Source organism: Nelumbo lutea, chromosome 1 (assembly GCF_056320005.1).
Source record: "Nelumbo lutea isolate HS-2025 chromosome 1, American lotus-T2T, whole genome shotgun sequence".
NCBI lineage: Eukaryota > Viridiplantae > Streptophyta > Magnoliopsida > Proteales > Nelumbonaceae > Nelumbo > Nelumbo lutea.
In genome coordinates this window covers 183,051,312-183,068,219 of record NC_142684.1, presented here as the reverse complement: position 1 = coordinate 183,068,219, position 16,908 = coordinate 183,051,312, and the positions used below count along the sequence as shown (strand labels likewise).

The 16,908-nt window shown below is 38.3% G+C and overlaps 1 protein-coding gene and 1 long non-coding RNA gene across 2 annotated transcripts; both read left to right on the top strand.

Moving 5' to 3' along the window:
* The first annotated feature begins 2,511 nt into the window (after window positions 1–2,511).
* LOC148879685 (uncharacterized) lies at window positions 2,512–8,616 on the top strand. The gene is made up of 4 exons (XM_088961304.1): window positions 2,512–3,127; window positions 3,262–5,224; window positions 6,184–6,317; window positions 8,350–8,616. Exons 2-3 carry the CDS (start codon window positions 3,295–3,297, stop codon window positions 6,315–6,317), a joined length of 2,064 nt encoding a protein of 687 aa, XP_088817430.1. The 5' UTR covers window positions 2,512–3,127; window positions 3,262–3,294; the 3' UTR covers window positions 8,350–8,616.
* A 791-nt stretch (window positions 8,617–9,407) lies between these two features.
* LOC148879684 (uncharacterized) lies at window positions 9,408–10,463 on the top strand. The gene is made up of 3 exons (XR_016094760.1): window positions 9,408–9,768; window positions 9,874–9,922; window positions 10,039–10,463. It is a non-coding gene; the product is annotated as an uncharacterized LOC148879684 (long non-coding RNA).
* The last annotated feature ends 6,445 nt before the right edge of the window (window positions 10,464–16,908 follow it).

Sequence of the window (16,908 nt, the reverse complement as noted above, 5' to 3'; positions counted from 1 at the left end):
TCTTTTAACCATGGCTGTTACAGCGTTCAATATCTTCTTTAGTATGAAATAATTCAAAGAAGGACCATCAGATGTTCCAAGATAATTTATTATAAAAATTCTAGTAGATAACAAGAAAATTAGAGAACTAATAGTTGTGTGTAACAGAAATAATTTTCCAATAAATAGCTAATCTTTATCAACAACAAAGAGGAATAAGCATAGGGTTTTAATAAATTGAATAGAAAATTTTCAAATTTAAGCGCTCTTAATTCTAAGCACTCGGGCTAGTCGTCTCTGATCTCTCAACTCATCCTCAAAAAACACACTGCAATTTTGATGAAACAAGCCTCCCCGTAGTTGAATTCCTATTGGTATCAGCAGATCATCCAAAGACAAGAAAACCTAGAAGGGAAACCACAAGAAATCACCCAGATTGAAAAGGCCAAAGAGCCTAGCATGAAGGGAAGAGGAAGCAGAAGCAAAGGTAAGCAAATTGGATATGACATAGAGAGGCGAAGAGAAACTTAGAAGGAAACCAAGATAGAAAAAGAAGAATTTAAAACCAGTTAAATTAGGAAAAAAAAAATAAAACCCAGATCATATAAATAGCGAAAGAATCAAAAAGTGAAAGCCAGATGGCAGATGAATAAAGAAAAGGATCCCCCCCCAAAAAAAAAAAAATAATAAAAAAATTAAACAAATAAATCAAGCAGACCCAGGTGGAAAAGCAAAGTAAAGAAAAAGAAGGCAATACAAGGTAATCCCTGTTGAGGTAAAAAATGAAAAATATTTGCAAGTTTGAAAAACAAAAAGGTTTGGGGAGACCCAGAATTTTTAATAATCAATTATAGCAGAAATAACTCTTCAATAAATAGTAATATAGGATTTGAGGCAATTTTGTGATATACCGGTAAGGAGGTTTTTGCTTAGCTCTAGACCAGCTAGAATTAGCAAATCAGTGAAAGAATCTACACTGCATTGAGTTTCTAAAAAAAGAAAACCATCATCCCTCTTTCACAATAATAGTAATTAATAATTCCTCTCACCCTCTGTCCCCATTGATGGTTCATGTTAGAAGAAGAAGAAGAAGGTAAAAAAAGAAGATGAAGAAGAAAGGAGGAGGAGGAAAATACCATCTACAGTGGAGGGTTTTACATGCACATGCACATTGAGGAATGGGTGGTTTTGTTCGAAGAACCCCAACTATTTTCTCAATCATGCACTTCTTGACACACGTATGATAAAGCTCAGAAGGCCCAGAATTTGTACAAGCACAGGTTGGAGCTTCTCAATTTTGGGGATTTTCGGGTTTGTACAAGCTTTTTGTGCTGCCCATCTTCCTGTCTTCTTGTCTTCTTTTGCCAAACCGAAAAAACTCAAAAATTGGGTTTTCAGACCAGAAGACACCATTGAAAGACTTACCAAACACAACCTTTGTTTTTAGTCAAAATAAATTAAGATATAATTACTAATTTATTCATTCTCATAGTAACACGTGGCATTTCCAAAAATTCTCTCAAACAGCCTATATTATTGGCCCTGACAGCTAAAATTTTTCTCCAAAATAAACAAAACTCACCTTTTTTTTTTGGATAATTGATGATATGCATCATTAATAACTTCTTCTGACCCCCCTTTTTTCCTAAAGTTGATTTAATTCCACGTCAGCACTGGAACGAACCATCTAATACACCCTCGATTGGTTAAGTCACTTTGCGGATCTCCTACCCGAAGTGCGAAAAGTTTGTTGTAGGAGATCCGAGCATTATGTGGAAGGTGGATACCAAACAAAAATATGTTAAGAATAGTTGCCGGTTGCCGCTATGCACCTAGAAGATTGATACAACAATCAAAGCGATAATGATTTAAATTCACGGGGGTTTCTGACTGGCTAAAATTGTAGTATTATATTTATTTTCATATGTGTATTTGTTGAAGGGTTGGGCGAGTGGAGTGCGGAAGATAGCGAAAAAAATAACAAAACCTTTTTTTAGACAGCGTCTCGGAGGTAGGATAAATTTGAACACCTGGCAACTTGGCAAAGCCTTATCGATAAGACTGTTTTTTACCTTGGACGATCATATTTGACTTGAAACAGTAACACTAGGACTGGTTCCGATGAAAAAGCCAAAACTTCCGTTCATGATCGTCATTACGTCTCTTGTTTGTTCAACCGTGGAATATTCCCGGAATGCAGCTTCATCAAAGGATTAAAGCGTACAAGCACAGGAGTTGGTTTTGGTGCTTGTTAAGAATTTTGGAGCTTGGTTTTGGTGATCGACGTACGTCTGTTTTTTATCAATAAATTAAATTAAATGGGAAAATGTCATCAATGTATCGTCTTGTTTCAGAAATCACAAATGAAACGCGTTTAGGTTTCCGGTATATAAAGTAAAAAAACGTGTACGCTGCCATCATCCCGTTGGAACGGTTAGCCGTTACAGCGACCCATCGAATTTAAAATTACTAAATTAGAGTCGAAACTCTCGGGAACTCTTTATAATCATCTCCTAACAAAACGGACGTTTCAGCTTTCAACGGTGGCACCTTCAATCGAAATAGGCCGACAACTTTGGGTTCAAATACCCAAATCTATCCACCCACTCGGGATTTCAGAATTCTCCAGTAATAGGAAAAGAATTAAGATCTATCCTCCTTGCAGATTTCTCCGTTTTCCATCGGTCTAGTCCAGACGTACACCGGTGCACGGTTTCTAGATCACCAGGAGGTCAATTTTTTGTCCTCTTGGATGATTTAGATTCCAATATGTTGTCTGTTCTGCTAAATTTTGCGTAATTTCATGGTACACCGGTGCATGGTTTCTAGATCACCAGGAGGTCAATTTTTTGTCCTCTTAGGTGATCTAGATTCCAATATGTCGTCTGTTCTGTTAAATTTTGCGTAATTTCATGGTGGACTGGAGACCTCAGGTTTCTGATTGTCACCAAGTTTTGATTTTCTGCTTTTCTTTCGGCGATCAAAGGGAGTCCTGTTAAATTTCTTTCTGAGTTTGAAGGATTAAACGAGGAAATTTGCGTTTTTCTCCGGCACCCCTTTGTTGGTTCTTCCTTGGTCGTAGAAGCCTGGACGGAGCGAATTTAGGGGTGTGTAGGAGAACGCTTTAACTCCCTACGGCACTCTTCTGGTGAGAATTATTTCTTTTTTGCTTCTATATATTCCCTTTTTCTTTGGAATTTTCATTTTCCATTTCCTGCTCTGTTCTGCGATGAAACAGTTTTAACATTTATTTAATCGTTGAATGCTGTGATTTTGTATTAGAAAATCGTGTTCCCTTGCTTTTTGAGCCCGGGGATGGAACAATTCCGGCGGACTGGAGAAGCTTTGGGGAGTCTTAGAGCCCTGATGGTATTCCGAGACGATATCCAAATCAATAAGAAGCAGTGCTGCTTGCTGTTCGATATCTTCAATCTTGCGTTCGAAAGGATTGCAGAGGAAATGAGGCAGAACCTGAAATTCGAAGAGAAGAGCACAAAATGGAAGGTTCTTGAACACCCCTTAAGAAGCCTATACAGAATTTTCAAAGAAGGGGAACTCTACGTTAAAGAGTGTTTGGAGAACAAGGACTGGTGGTCCAAAGTCATCACCTTCTCTAAGAGCACCGACTGCGTCGAGTTCCACATCCATAATTTGCTTTGCTGCATTCCTGTGGTAATGGAGGCCATTGAGGCTGCTTCAGAAATCTCCGGCTGTGACCAAGATGAGATCCAGAAGAAGCGGTTCATTTTTTCTAAGAAATATGAGAATGAATGGAAGGATCCGAAGATTTTCCAGTGGTTATTTGGAAAACAGTACCTGGCTTCTCAAGATATCTGCAGTCGGTTGGAGACGGTCTGGAAGGAGGATAGATGGATTCTTCTTGACACAATCAGGAAGAAGAGATCAGAGTCGTCCTTAGCTCTAACAAAGCAAGAGCAACGTCTGATGGAACTCCTAGTCAAGAATCTAGATGGGTCAGAACCATCGAATGGGAAGCTCTTCCCGAGTTCGATCTTAGTGAGTTGGAAGGACTACCAGGTAAGGAGACGGTTAGGGAATGGAAGCCAATACAAGGAGATCCAGTGGGTGGGAGAAAGCTTTGTCCTAAGACACTTCTTCGGGAACATCGAGCTTCTGATTCCCGAGATATCTCGTCTCTCATCCATGAGCCATCCTAACATATTGAACTTCCTCTGTAGCTTCTGTGATGAAGAAAAGAAAGAATGCTTTCTGGTAACAGAGTTGATGACCAAGGATCTGTCCAACTACATGAAAGAAATAACTCAGCCCAGGAAAAGGGTGGTCCCATTTTCTCTCCCGGTTGCTGTTGATCTAATGCTTCAGATTGCAAGAGGGATGGAATATCTTCATTCCCAAAACATATACCATGGAGATTTGAATCCTTCCAACATCCTAGTTAGAGCAAGGAATGTATACCCCGAAGGGCATTTGCATGCAAAAGTCTCAGGGTTTGGCTTATCTTCCATTAAAGACAACCCTCGAAACCCGTGCCAGCAGAATGGGAATGGGGCTCTCCCAGTAATCTGGTATGGCCCAGAGGTATTAGCGGAGCAAGAACAGACAGGGAACAATTGTAATTGCAAGTACACAGAGAAGGCCGATGTGTATAGCTTTGGGATGATATGCTTCGAGCTTTTGACAGGGAAAGTCCCATTTGAAGATAGTCATCTGCAAGGAGACAAGATGAGCCGGAACGTAAGAGCAGGGGAGAGACCTCTGTTTCCATTTACTTCACCAAAATACCTCACAAACTTGACCAAAAGATGTTGGCATAGCGACCCAAGTCAGCGCCCGAGCTTCTCTTCCATCTGTAGGATCCTCCGTTACATCAAGCGGTTTCTATTGATGAACCCTGACAACAACCAGCCTGACCCGCCATTTCCTGTAATCGATTATTGCGAGGTGGAGGCAGGGCTTTTAAAGAAGTTTCCCTCGTGGGGCAATCCTGACACAGCAGCACCAGTGTCGCAAATCCCATTTCAGATGTTTGTTTATAGGGTTATAGAGAAAGAGAAGACGAGCCTGAACCTTAAAGATAGGAGTTCGGAATCAGGGAGCGATGGAACTTCAGTTTGCGGGGACGAGAATGCATCTATAGTCGATGATCCATTCCCAACGTCAACTGAAAAGAAGCCGTCCGTTTGTTCCGAGACAAACAAGAAAACTTTGTTAAAGAAGATAATAACTACGGCAATGACAGACGGGAAGAACACCAAGCAACCAGGTTATCTTTGAACTTTTATGTTCCTTATTATTTTCTATGTTACTTCACATAAAAATAAAATCAATGTTTTAAGACTCGACCTGGACCGGATGGTCGGACCATGAAAACTGGGAACAGGTGGCCTTTTTAGGTCCTGGTTACATGTAGGGGTGTCAATTAGACTGGATTTGGTCCAATCTTATCCAGTCCAATGTGAAACCATTATAAATGGACCATGTCCATTTCAATCCAATGAATGTTTTAGACCAATTTGGAGTCCAATTCTATTTTTAGACCGTCCAATTTGTTCAAGTTCATTTTGATTTAGATTGGTTTCAACCCAAACCCGGTCCACTGACACATATATTCTTATCTTATATCAAATGATTAAATATTGGCTTAATCCAACACAATCGAATATAAATTTTTTATAGACAGACCGGGTCCAATCCAATCTAATAAATATTTTGGACCAGATTGGTCCAATCCAATCAGTCCAAATTAATTTTGGACTAGACAGGGTTCAATCCAAAACCGGTCCATTGACGTCCTTAATTACATGATGGTTTTGGCAGATTGGATGGGCAAGCCTAACCGGTAAAACCGAGACCTAGAGAGCATTTTGATTTTTACAAAAAATTTGTTAGAGAATTAAAAACATATTTAGAGACCTCACCTAACGATTTAAAAACTTATGGGGATGTATTTGGCTAAGTGGTCTATTGTCCCATCCTCCTTGCCCCCATAATTAATTAAAATTTCCAATGAACTTTCTCACGAGGGGCGTGTTGGAGAATGGCTTAACAGCTTAAGCTTCTAGGCAGAATTAGTTTCAGTCGCCTCTCTTATTGCTAACTGAAATGTGTCTGAGCCATTTTGAAGTTCTCTAGTTTGTAAATTAATAGGTAATAGCTGCAGTCTTTGGCAATCATCACTTTTAACTGTAAAAGATTTTAACACCATCCTGTTTGGTTTGACAGTAACGCCCAAAGGGCGACAAAGACCTCCACAATTGTCTCCATGTGGACTCAATATGAGAATGAAATCTGAAAGCCAGTTATCAATGGTGATGAGCCCAGGCATGCGGAAAAGATCCGGTCATGTCTCAGATTAGGTACGTATACAGCATCAACCTTACTCCATGGAATTAATGTTCCTACACAGCATGGCTTCTAAAGACGATTTTCACTTCTTCCCTGTCATCTGTTTGTAGTTTTGACTTCGTTAAGGTACCTGAGCATTTTGTGTTTTCTTTTTCTTTTTTTTCCTTTTCCATAAAGATTCATGTACAGATACGAATTTTCACTTTTTTTTCCTGTCATTTCTTCATTTCTACTTAGTTTTTTATCTGTCCTCGATGTGTTCATGTTGAAGTTTCTTCTGTTATACGACCATAGTTGGAAGAACTCAAGTAAGTTACATGGCTTGTTTCATGGCCTATTTTGATTAATGCTCAGGAATTAGCTTTTTTTTTTTTTTTTGGCACTAGGAGTTGTCGAATTCTTGATCTTTTGTAGGCGCCAATTGCATTTGCCTCCCCTAGTAATTGATTTTAATTTCATCCAAAACCTTGTTTAGCGCAATATTATACGTTAATAGCCTGAAGTCACATGGCCTAATTAGGACGTATTCTGAATGCACATGGTCTGAAGTCACATGGCCTAATTAGTATAACATGGCCTGAAGTCACAGGCCTGAAGTCACAGGCTATTATACGTTAATAGCCTGAAGTCACATGGCCTAATTAGTAGAGGGCATGGACTTGGTCTGACTCAATGTTTTCAGAATCGGACCGGACAAGATGGTCGGACTGGTTTCGTTTTATTCTAGAATCGTCTTTGGCCAAAAATCGTTGATTTGGTCAGTAAATTGCTGACTTGGGTGTTTGAATCATTTAACGGCTTTTAGTGATTTATTTATTTATTATTTTTTGTCAGAATGGGTTGTCCGTTCGATTCAAACGGTCAGACTGTTTGACTCGGGACCTGTGCTCCTGAACTCATTGTTCAGTTCAGTTTTAAAAACCTTGGTCTGATTCAGCGAACAACATGTAATTATTAGGGTAAATTCCACTTTAGTACCCTGAACTTTGGGGGTACTGTCAATTTAGTATCCGAACTTTCAAACATCACTGCAATACCCAAACACTTTCAGAAAATGTCAAGTTAGTACTCAAACGGATCATTGCAAATTTTCCATGGTGAAGGGCATTTTGCCTTTTACATAATAATTAATGTCGGTTAATGGTTTTGGACCAACTTGACATTTTTTAAAAATTTGTGTACTACAGTGACACTTTGGATACTCACTTGACATTGCCCTAAAAGGTCAGGGTACTAAAGTGGAATTTACCCTAATAATTACACGTTATTTGCTGAATCAGACAAGGTTTTTAAAACTGAACCAAACAACGAGTTCAAGAGTCCGATTTCTGAGTCAAACAGTCTGACCGTTTGAACCAAACAGATGGCCCATTCTGATAAAAAATAAAAAATTAAAAAAAATGGCTAAAAACTGTTAAATGGTTCGACAACCCGGGTCAATGGTTTACTGACCAAAAGACAGTTCTAAGGTAAAACGAAACCAGTCCAACCATCCGGTCCAGTTCGGTTTTGAAAACAAGTCAGAACAAGTCCATGCCCTCTACTAATCCTTCCAAGATAGATCCCAATTAGACTAATGAAGTAAAAAAAATGATAATAGAAAAGATTGAGAGAAGATGAGAGAGTGCGATGATGGAGAATTAGAGAGAGCACTCAGTGTAAATTTCTAAGTCGTTTGTGGGCATTTCTTTTCGTTTCGCCTTGTTTTGAATTTTCCTTCTCTTGAGCAGAATTTCTGATTTTAAGGGCATTTCATTTTGTTTTGTTTCATTTCTTCCTGTTATTCGGTTGGAAACATCTCATTCTCATGACTGATGAGTACTAATCGTATTTTCCTCTATACGAACTTTTGAAATCCACTAATTGTTTATGAGCTAGCTGAGCTGCATTTAATATATTTTTGTAGCCCACTAGTTATATGATATCTTGTTAACGGTTACTGGTGATTGTAAATCCTTGGATACATTATCAGACTGTAATCTTCTTTTGTTGATGATGGGTGTCAAGACTTTAAATCTTACATTTTCTTTCAATGTTTGGCAGGCCGAGTACTTTCGTCACTTGCTTAAGCCTGTTGCAAAGAAGAAGAAGAAGAAAGAATTGTTGACTTCTTGTCGCCGCAAGTGGATCTTACGTTCACAGATGCTTCTGGACTACGGCTTGTAGGAGGAGAGGAGAAAGAAATAGAGAATTCAAAAATCCCAAAGCATTTAAAAAATTGGGCTTTTGTCCTTTTGTATCTGGTTCAACCGGATTGCTTGACTAACGATAAAATTCCCATTAAAGTTACCCATTTTTTGAGTGCTGGCATAACTGTTTCTAATTGGTGGGTTCACGCTTCCCACAAACCCACGGGTTCAAACTCCATCACGATTCGCTTTTATTCTAATCAGAAAATTTCCTATGTTGCAAGTGGATTTAAAATGCCCTCTCCTCCCGGAGATGAGTTCTCTAAATCAAACTAAAACTCCAAATCCTAACGCCTCATGAGATCAGAGCTTGAGGGCTCTGCAGCCCCACAAACGAGAGAACATGAAGGATAAGTAACTATGGTGTTTAGAAACGTGTGCATTTTTTGGGATCGATTTTTAAGAAAAAATGCTCATAGTTTCAAGACCCGTTTTTTTGTTTTTTAAAAAACGTTTTGATTTTGTTTGAAAGTGTTTCTGCCACATAGACAATGAGCAATACTATGCTGTTTGATAAGGTGACTGTTTTTTATGTATGTGCACATATTACCCCTTAAGATGAGGCACGCTAATATCATGCCAAAATATATAATGATGCTTATCAAATGGTCCAGATTAATTGGATGATTGTTTTATAATATTTGATATAAAATTTTAAATCCAACAATTGGAAATGTTGTTGGAATAAATCAACAACATCAGCATGAATAATGGCATTGATCCAATTCGCCTAAATGCTTCTGATTACATCCCTGATGTACGAAGGTTCTCAACCCACCTTCTTGCTATATGTTTTAGGTGTAAACACCCTTAGTAAATCACTTCCCATCCAAAGAAGAAAAGTACAATGGTTAGTAGTGGGAAGAATGAAGAAGAAAATATCTTTCGTTGCGTAGTGGGCTAAGTCTACAGTAGTTTGTAACCAAAGATCCCCTAAATGCTTCTGATCGTCTAGATTTAAGACTGATGGAAAGTTATGTGGCTCAAGCAACCACCCTCAATGACCTAAGGATAAAGTCCCATCTCTTCTTTTAGCCTGAAAGGCTGGAAATACATACATTGATACACTGGAACGAGAGAGGATCAGAGGAAGCTACCGACAACCGCTGTAAAACCTATAATGGTGACGCCTGTGAAAGTATATGGGCCGCCCATGTCCACTTCCATTTCAAGGGTCTTAGCATGTCTCCTCGAAAAAGAAGTTCAGTTTCAGCTCATCAGCGTTAACATGTCTAAGGGTGAACACAAGAAACCCGATTTTCTCAAGATTCAGGTATGAACATGATATGACCATACCAATCCTTAGACTCTTAACTGCACACATTTTTTTATCCCCTGCATATTTTAGTTCCATTCTGAACCTTCTTCTCTGCAATAGCCCTTTGGACAAGTCCCAGCCATTCAAGACGAAGATATTTCTCTGTTTGGTAACTGATATATGTTCCTCCCTTTTATTTCTTCTTCTTTTGAATATGACTTTAATCTTTCTACCAAATAAGCTTACTTTCTTCCAAACATCCCCTAAATGCTTTTGATCGTCCAGATTTAAGACTGGTGGCAAGTTACATGGCTCAAGCGACCACCCTCTCCGGCGACCGCCCTCTACATAACATCAACTGTGAGAGGAGAGAATCATCAGAACATTCCCACTAGTGACAATTCATCTAACAGGTAAATGCCATATAGGATATAGGTATTTTCCATATCAGTCAACCATTGGGGGCACGGTTCACGGAAGCATTTCATGCAATGGCTGGGTCCCGATTTATGAGGCATATGCGTTTTTTCAAAAAATGCTTGAACCAAACAATGATGCATGTGGGTGTTTGTTGAATTGCCTACATGAATCCAATGTGGCATTGTTTTTTAGAAAAACGGCCACGCTTCCAAACATCCCCTTAGTGTTATATAGAGGTTTTGTGTTTGTACTTGATTTAAGTACCGAAAATGAAAAAAAAAAAGTTATAACCATTCGTCGTTGTTTATTATACATAAGTGAAACTAAACACCATTAGGTGCCAAGGAGGACAAAATGCCTCAGAAAAGTTTAAATGGTGTTTTCTTTAAAAATAAGGGTAATTCTCTTAAACCCACAACAATTTTTCAAAACATTTAAAACTCACCATGTTAGTAAAATTTTATTTTCTAAAACTCACCATCCGTTACAACACCATTAAAGTTGAATGACCCAAGTTGTTCATATCAACCTAAATGCATATTTCATGACTAAACTGCCCCTGAATGGTGACTCAGCCTGTTAAACAATTTTTTGACCAAAATACCCTTAAACTTGGGTTTTTGGTAAGTTTGGAAGCAGCACTGAAACAAGAAACCTTGCAGCATCTGAATCTCAGTATAAGATCTTTGATGGTAGTTCCTTGGCTTCTCAATCTCAATGGAGGTCTTTCCTTGTAAAAATAAAGGAAGTAGGGAAGAAGGAACTGGTGTCTTCTGATTCCAAATTTGGAGGTTTTCCTACTGAAGTGGAAGATTTCAATGTTCAGGGGATGAGATTACAGAAACAGAATTCTCTTTCTAAGAAAAGCAAGAGGTTGTAGGAAAAGAGGAGTGAGAGCACCCCTAATAATACGACTGGTGAGCCAGTTATTCCCACAAGAAGGGTCATGGAAAGCCTGGAGATGTTTAGTTCAGCTGCATCAGCCCCAGTTGAGTTAGGCAGTCAAAAGGTAATCATGAACTCCTGTATAATTACTTGAGAAAAATACTGTGAAGGAACCTTTTGGGAGTTCCAGCAAGGCAGATTTTGATGTTGGTTCATTGATGAAGATGGTAGAAAACCATGGCTTTGGTAGTTCTCTAAAGTACAATGTTACCGAGTTGGGTTTGTCAGATGAACGAAAAATCCTGTGAAGGAACCTTAATGGTGTATGTGTCTGGGTTTCTAAGGGTTCCTGGGAATCGAGAAGGTCATTTGGTTCTATACCAATCTCTTCCCCTGCTGCAAAGTCTAGAGACCTAATTGTTGAGGTAGGGGTAGATTTCCTGGAATCGATGAACTATTGACTTTTGGTGTAGCAATGCTTTTGAGAGGTTCAGAAGCCAAAGGAGGTAGGATGAGGTTGCAACCAAAATCTGCAATGACTGGTTCACGTAACGTCTCTAATTTTCTTTTGCAATCTAAACATACCCGATAATGAAAAATTGTGTTCGACTTCATACCAGTCTCTTCCGTAGATTCCGATAGATTTATGCAAGTAAGAGGGGATTTTCCATCAGAGAACAAAGTGGAAGTTCTAACAGTCTCATTTCTCTCAGTCAACACTTTCTTTCTCGACGATGGGTTCTCCTTAAAAGATATAGAAATGGTCGGATCCATGAAATTCTTTGATCCCTTTGAAACCGATGGTGACCTTGCCCTCACCAGTTTAAAGTTATGATCTTTTTCATTCTCTTTTTTCTCATAGGAAACTTGGGGAGACATTAGTCCTTCCCTGCAACCTGAATTCCTTCTCGTGAAATCTGAGTTACATTTATCGAAGATGAATTAGGAAAAAAATCAATATCGATGATGAAAGAGGCAATAATCCATCGTTCTTCTTCTCAAACGATGAGAGTAGTGGACGGTGATAAGTTGCGGACTGTACTCCGACTGCTCTTCTTCTCAGATGATGGGAACAGTCTTCATGAGCATCTGGCCGTTCTTCTTCTCAAACAAACGTATGAGAGAAGCAGCGACCGGTGAGAAGTTGTGGACTATTCTTCTCAGACGCATCCTGTGCCGATGGAGAAAGAAAGTAGTGGCTAATTCTTGGGTTTTGGGTTGAAGATTAACGGGGTAACTTTGGTATATTGCAAAATGGACCGAATATAATGAAAGGAAAATTCCTGATAAGTAAGGAACTTTAAAATGCTATAATCTAGTATTCAAACTTTCCTTTTGCAAAATGTACCGAATATAATGAAAAAGTCAAGCATGCTTTGATACCAAGAATAAAAACAGCATTTTGAAAAGAAAAGACTTTAAAACGTTGCAGAAAATCAAAAGAAAGGGGCAGAAATCAAGTTTCAAGAAGAGAGAAGAGGAAAAATAAGGTGGCGACAACTAGGGTTCAGAGAGAGATTTTCGAACTTAATCTCCTCTTACACCCCTAATTCCATTTCATTAAGTTAAACTTTAGTAATTTATGGAGAGATCTTTGGTTGGGCAAAAAAATAAAAACATAACATAAGAAAGAATAAGAGCCTAGATTAAGGCCCATTACAACAAAGAACATAAAAGATAAAAAAAGATAAACAGCCTATGGGGCCATTCGACCCATCTTATCTACATAATCCTTCTAACATTTCCAACAACATAAATTTTTTATTTATGGCCGTCATAAATTTGTACTATCTACTTCTGCTTTTTTTTTTCTTTTTAGGTAAAATATAAAAAACTCCTATGAGGTTTTTGACAATCATAAAAACCTCCTTTAGCGAAGGTTTCACTTTAATAAAAACTCCCTTGTAGTTTTGAAAAAACTTGCAGTTACCTTCCTTTGGTCATTATTTCAGTAATTAAGACTTGGAATTTACTAAATTGCCCTTACTACTTTAAGACATCTTTATGCTCAATTCAAAATATTAGATTTGCCCTTCTAGACTTCACTCTAGCTAATGAATTTATAAAGTAAAATTACTTTACTCTTTGATTTGACCCACCCAAGAAACTTTTTTTAGCTAAAATTTTAACTTTCTTTTGGGGGTATTTTAGTAAATTTTCATATGAATTGATAGGTATAAGGGTAAGATGGGTATTTAAAAAATAATGCATTATGCAATGTTTTCCATCTATGACAATGATGGAAGGGAGGTAATTGCAATTTTTTCCAAAACTACAGGGGAGGTTTTTATTAAAATGAAACCTCAATGAGGTTTTTATGATAGAAAAAAAATTCAGGGGAGGTTTTTATATTTTATCATTTTTTTAGTGTTTCTAATCAATCTGGACGGCTAAAGAGTTGAACAAGTGACCTGGTCATTAGGGGTGCTCATAAAAAACCAAACCTAACTAAGAAAACCAAACTAGACAATGCAAATAACCGAACCGATCTGTTTGGTATTAAGATAACTAAACCGATAAAAAACCAAAATTGATTAACCGATTCGGTTTTGGTTTGGGGAAATGTAAAAACTGGTAGGACTGGTTCGGTTTCAAAAGAATGCTCTTGTCATCTGCTATCAAGTTTTTGTTTTTTAAAATCTATTTTATATACAACTAGGGGTGTAAAATCATTTTACACTGCTTTGGGTTTGGGCCTTCAGATTGGACCCATTCAAATTTTGACAAACGCCCAACCCACAACCAGTTCAGGCATCTTTCCACTAGTTGGCACAAGTCTCTTCTAGATGTTGTTGTTGTTGTTGTTATATCAGAGGTTGACCCGAAGGAAAAATGGTTTAGCCTCCAGGGAGGGTTTTAAAACATAGATTTCTTTTTTCTTTAATATTTAACTAGCAAGTAAGCCCTGAATAAAACTTTGGTTAGGTTTTGATTGACAAATTTGGGTTTCGATATTAGTTTGGATCCAAGTTAGATTTCACATTTATGGTTGGATTGACTCTTAACCTGTCCCAAATCCATATGTCCCTGCTTTATTAACAGAGCCAAAAGGGGTATAATGGAGATTTAAGAGGAAAGAAGAGAGAAATGATTTTATTAACTATTGGAAGGAAAGTGTTAAGAATGATTTTATTAGAGATTTAGAGAGTAATGGTGATTTTTAGTAGAAAAGATTTAAAACTATATTTTTTATAGTTTATTAAGGATAGATAATAACATGTCTGAAAAATGAGAGGAGTAAAAAGCGTGTGAACTCTATGGATAGAGGACCCTCACCTGCACTCTTTATTCTTCTAATATATAGATAATTTACTATTCTTGATTTAAGAACTATAAATCATGCAATTTATTTTTTGAATGATCTTGTATCCTTCCTATTGGTGAAAGAATGATAGGATCCATCTAATGGACGCCAAAAAGATTACGGAATGGGTGTGTGAATTTCAAAAATTTTCCTACATTCTTCCAACTGGGAATGGTATTCCCTAAATTAGAATACAATATTCAAGGATCCTACTTGAACCATAATTGAAGCAGATCTGAACCAAAAGGAAAGGGAGGTATTATACCTGATCCAGAGAAGCAGTATCTCCAAAAGTTGGTGTTCACACCCAAAGAAGACACCAAGATCCGCTCCTGTTAAATATGACACAGCTGTATGTGGAACGGAACCAGCAGAGTGCATCCTACACACTAGATCCTTCGCAAGAATCCTCTGGAAACTCTGAGCACCAAATATTTTTCAGTCTTTTTTGTAAGACTGATGTCAAGAACTAATTTCTTGATTTCTTTCTTCTACAAAGATCAAATCTTGCAAAAAGGAATGGTGGCGACTGGAGGAGAACTCCTGGGATGAAGATGGCTAAATTGCTTCTCTTCTCTCTAGAGTGTGTATGAGATCCTATCTCAATTCGCAGGATGCTTTCTTGCTTGAATCCTTGGTTCGAATATCCTTTTTATCTCTTAGGGTTTTCTCATCTTTTCTTCTTGATTAAGAAACCTCCTAAATTAGGAGTTATTCTAATCCAAATCAGTATTTGGATAGGGGATTATCTTAATCCTATCTATAGATTAAGTTAGCTTACTCCTGATCTTATTAGGAGGTTACTAGATTCAAATCTGATTTGAATTTGGTCTCCAAGAGTGGATAAAGTTAAAGACCCAATCATTTTGCTAACATTAATCTTAGATCCGCCCCATAGATGGGTGGTCATATCAGCCCAGCTCGAAATGGGCTTTTGGCCCATTAAGTGTTCAGTGCTTAACTTGTTTCCAATCTGCTGCCTAGTTGAGCTTCTTTGTATGGCGTGGGACCGAAGCATTGATCTACACACCATGCACATGGGTTCGGCCCAGCCTTTATTACAAGGCCCATCCGAATTCACTGAAAAGCTCAATGAACCCCTAAGCCCATCACATGGACCCTATGGGCCCAACACTTACATTAAGTGGTCCCTGGGCCAAGCCATCTTATAAAAACCCGGGGACTGTGGGCAGGTGCAAGATTAGCCCATCAGGTACTATCTTAAATAGTCTTACACTTAACCTCTCAGCCCTTAATGATTAAGCACTGTCTGACAAGAGAGGACTCTCTCTCGGTTGCAAGGAACAGTGCCGCATTCTCCACTCACATGGATCCCGGGAATTAAAACCATTTGCAAACACTTTGAAACCGTATATAAATATATCATATATAAATTTTGCAAAACAAAATTCTAACGATTGAAATCAACTGCCGGCAGTTTGGTTTCCATCAGAGAGAGTGCATTCCTGATCATTACCTTTGTCCGACAAAGGGGCTAATCCTGTCACTATGATCACCCACTCAGATGAATTCTCAGACTGTTCCAACATACCTAGGTTTTGATCCCCATTAAGGATCTCACTGATTGGCATATCAAAGACAGCCCGATTCGACACCTAGTGAAGCATCATAATCGAGTCTAGGGGTCAGATGTAACTTTCCAGTTTTTCCCATCTGTCTCCAAGGTTCAGGGCAATACTGGAAATCTGGTCCGGTTCAAGGATTCGAGTAATCCCATACTGCATGTGCCTTCTGTATTACCCTAGTGGCCGAGACAGGCCATCCCAGCACTTGGTGGCACACCAGTATCAGCCTTGGCAGGATAAATCTCCCCAGACTTATCCAATGACTGTGAACATTTAAAACTAACATGAGTCTCTATAAGTGTCAAATTTTAGGGTCTTACACAGAATTAAACCAAACAATATGAATCAAACATGCATTTTATTTATTTACACTAAATATCAAAAGTACATCAAATCGGATTGAAGCTAAGGGCATACAAAGCTGTCTAACAATTGGATATGTGGGGCTACACACTAACACCGCCCTACGCTTGTATACAGTTCCTCTTATTTTTCATCTTACCAAGGGCCCGTTTAGCGCATCTTTCTGCATGGTCTTTCGATTGTTTACAAGTCGGGAAGATCAATTTTTGGTTTATTCCTGTTTGGCTCACGGAAGATCTAACCGCCAAAAAATGGAGCGTTGAAAAGACGTGAAATGCGTCTTTTGCATGTCAGAGCTACCAAAAGATCTTCTTGAAAAGACACACTAAATGGGCCCCAAAATAAATAAAAAAATCAAGTTATTAGTTTTTTATTGGACATCGAGACTGATGCAAGTACCAACGTATTCTCTTACGGGTTATGTAAAAATTATTTTTAGGGAAATTGTCCAAAACCCACCATCACTTTTTCTGAATTCTCTTAAACCCACCATAACTTTTCGAAACATCCAAAACTCACCATGTCAATGAGATAACAGTAACTTGACTAATGGGGCAGCATTAATTTACCATTTTGCCCTTCATTATAGGAAAAATT

Excerpts from the sequence above, each read along its gene's own strand:
- LOC148879685 (XM_088961304.1), top strand. The coding sequence starts at position 3,295 with ATGGAACAATTCCGGCGGACTGGAGAAGCTTTGGGGAGTCTTAGAGCC. Across the intron at positions 5,225-6,183 it reads GAAGAACACCAAGCAACCAG|TAACGCCCAAAGGGCGACAA; the intron begins GTTATCTTTGAA and ends TTGGTTTGACAG.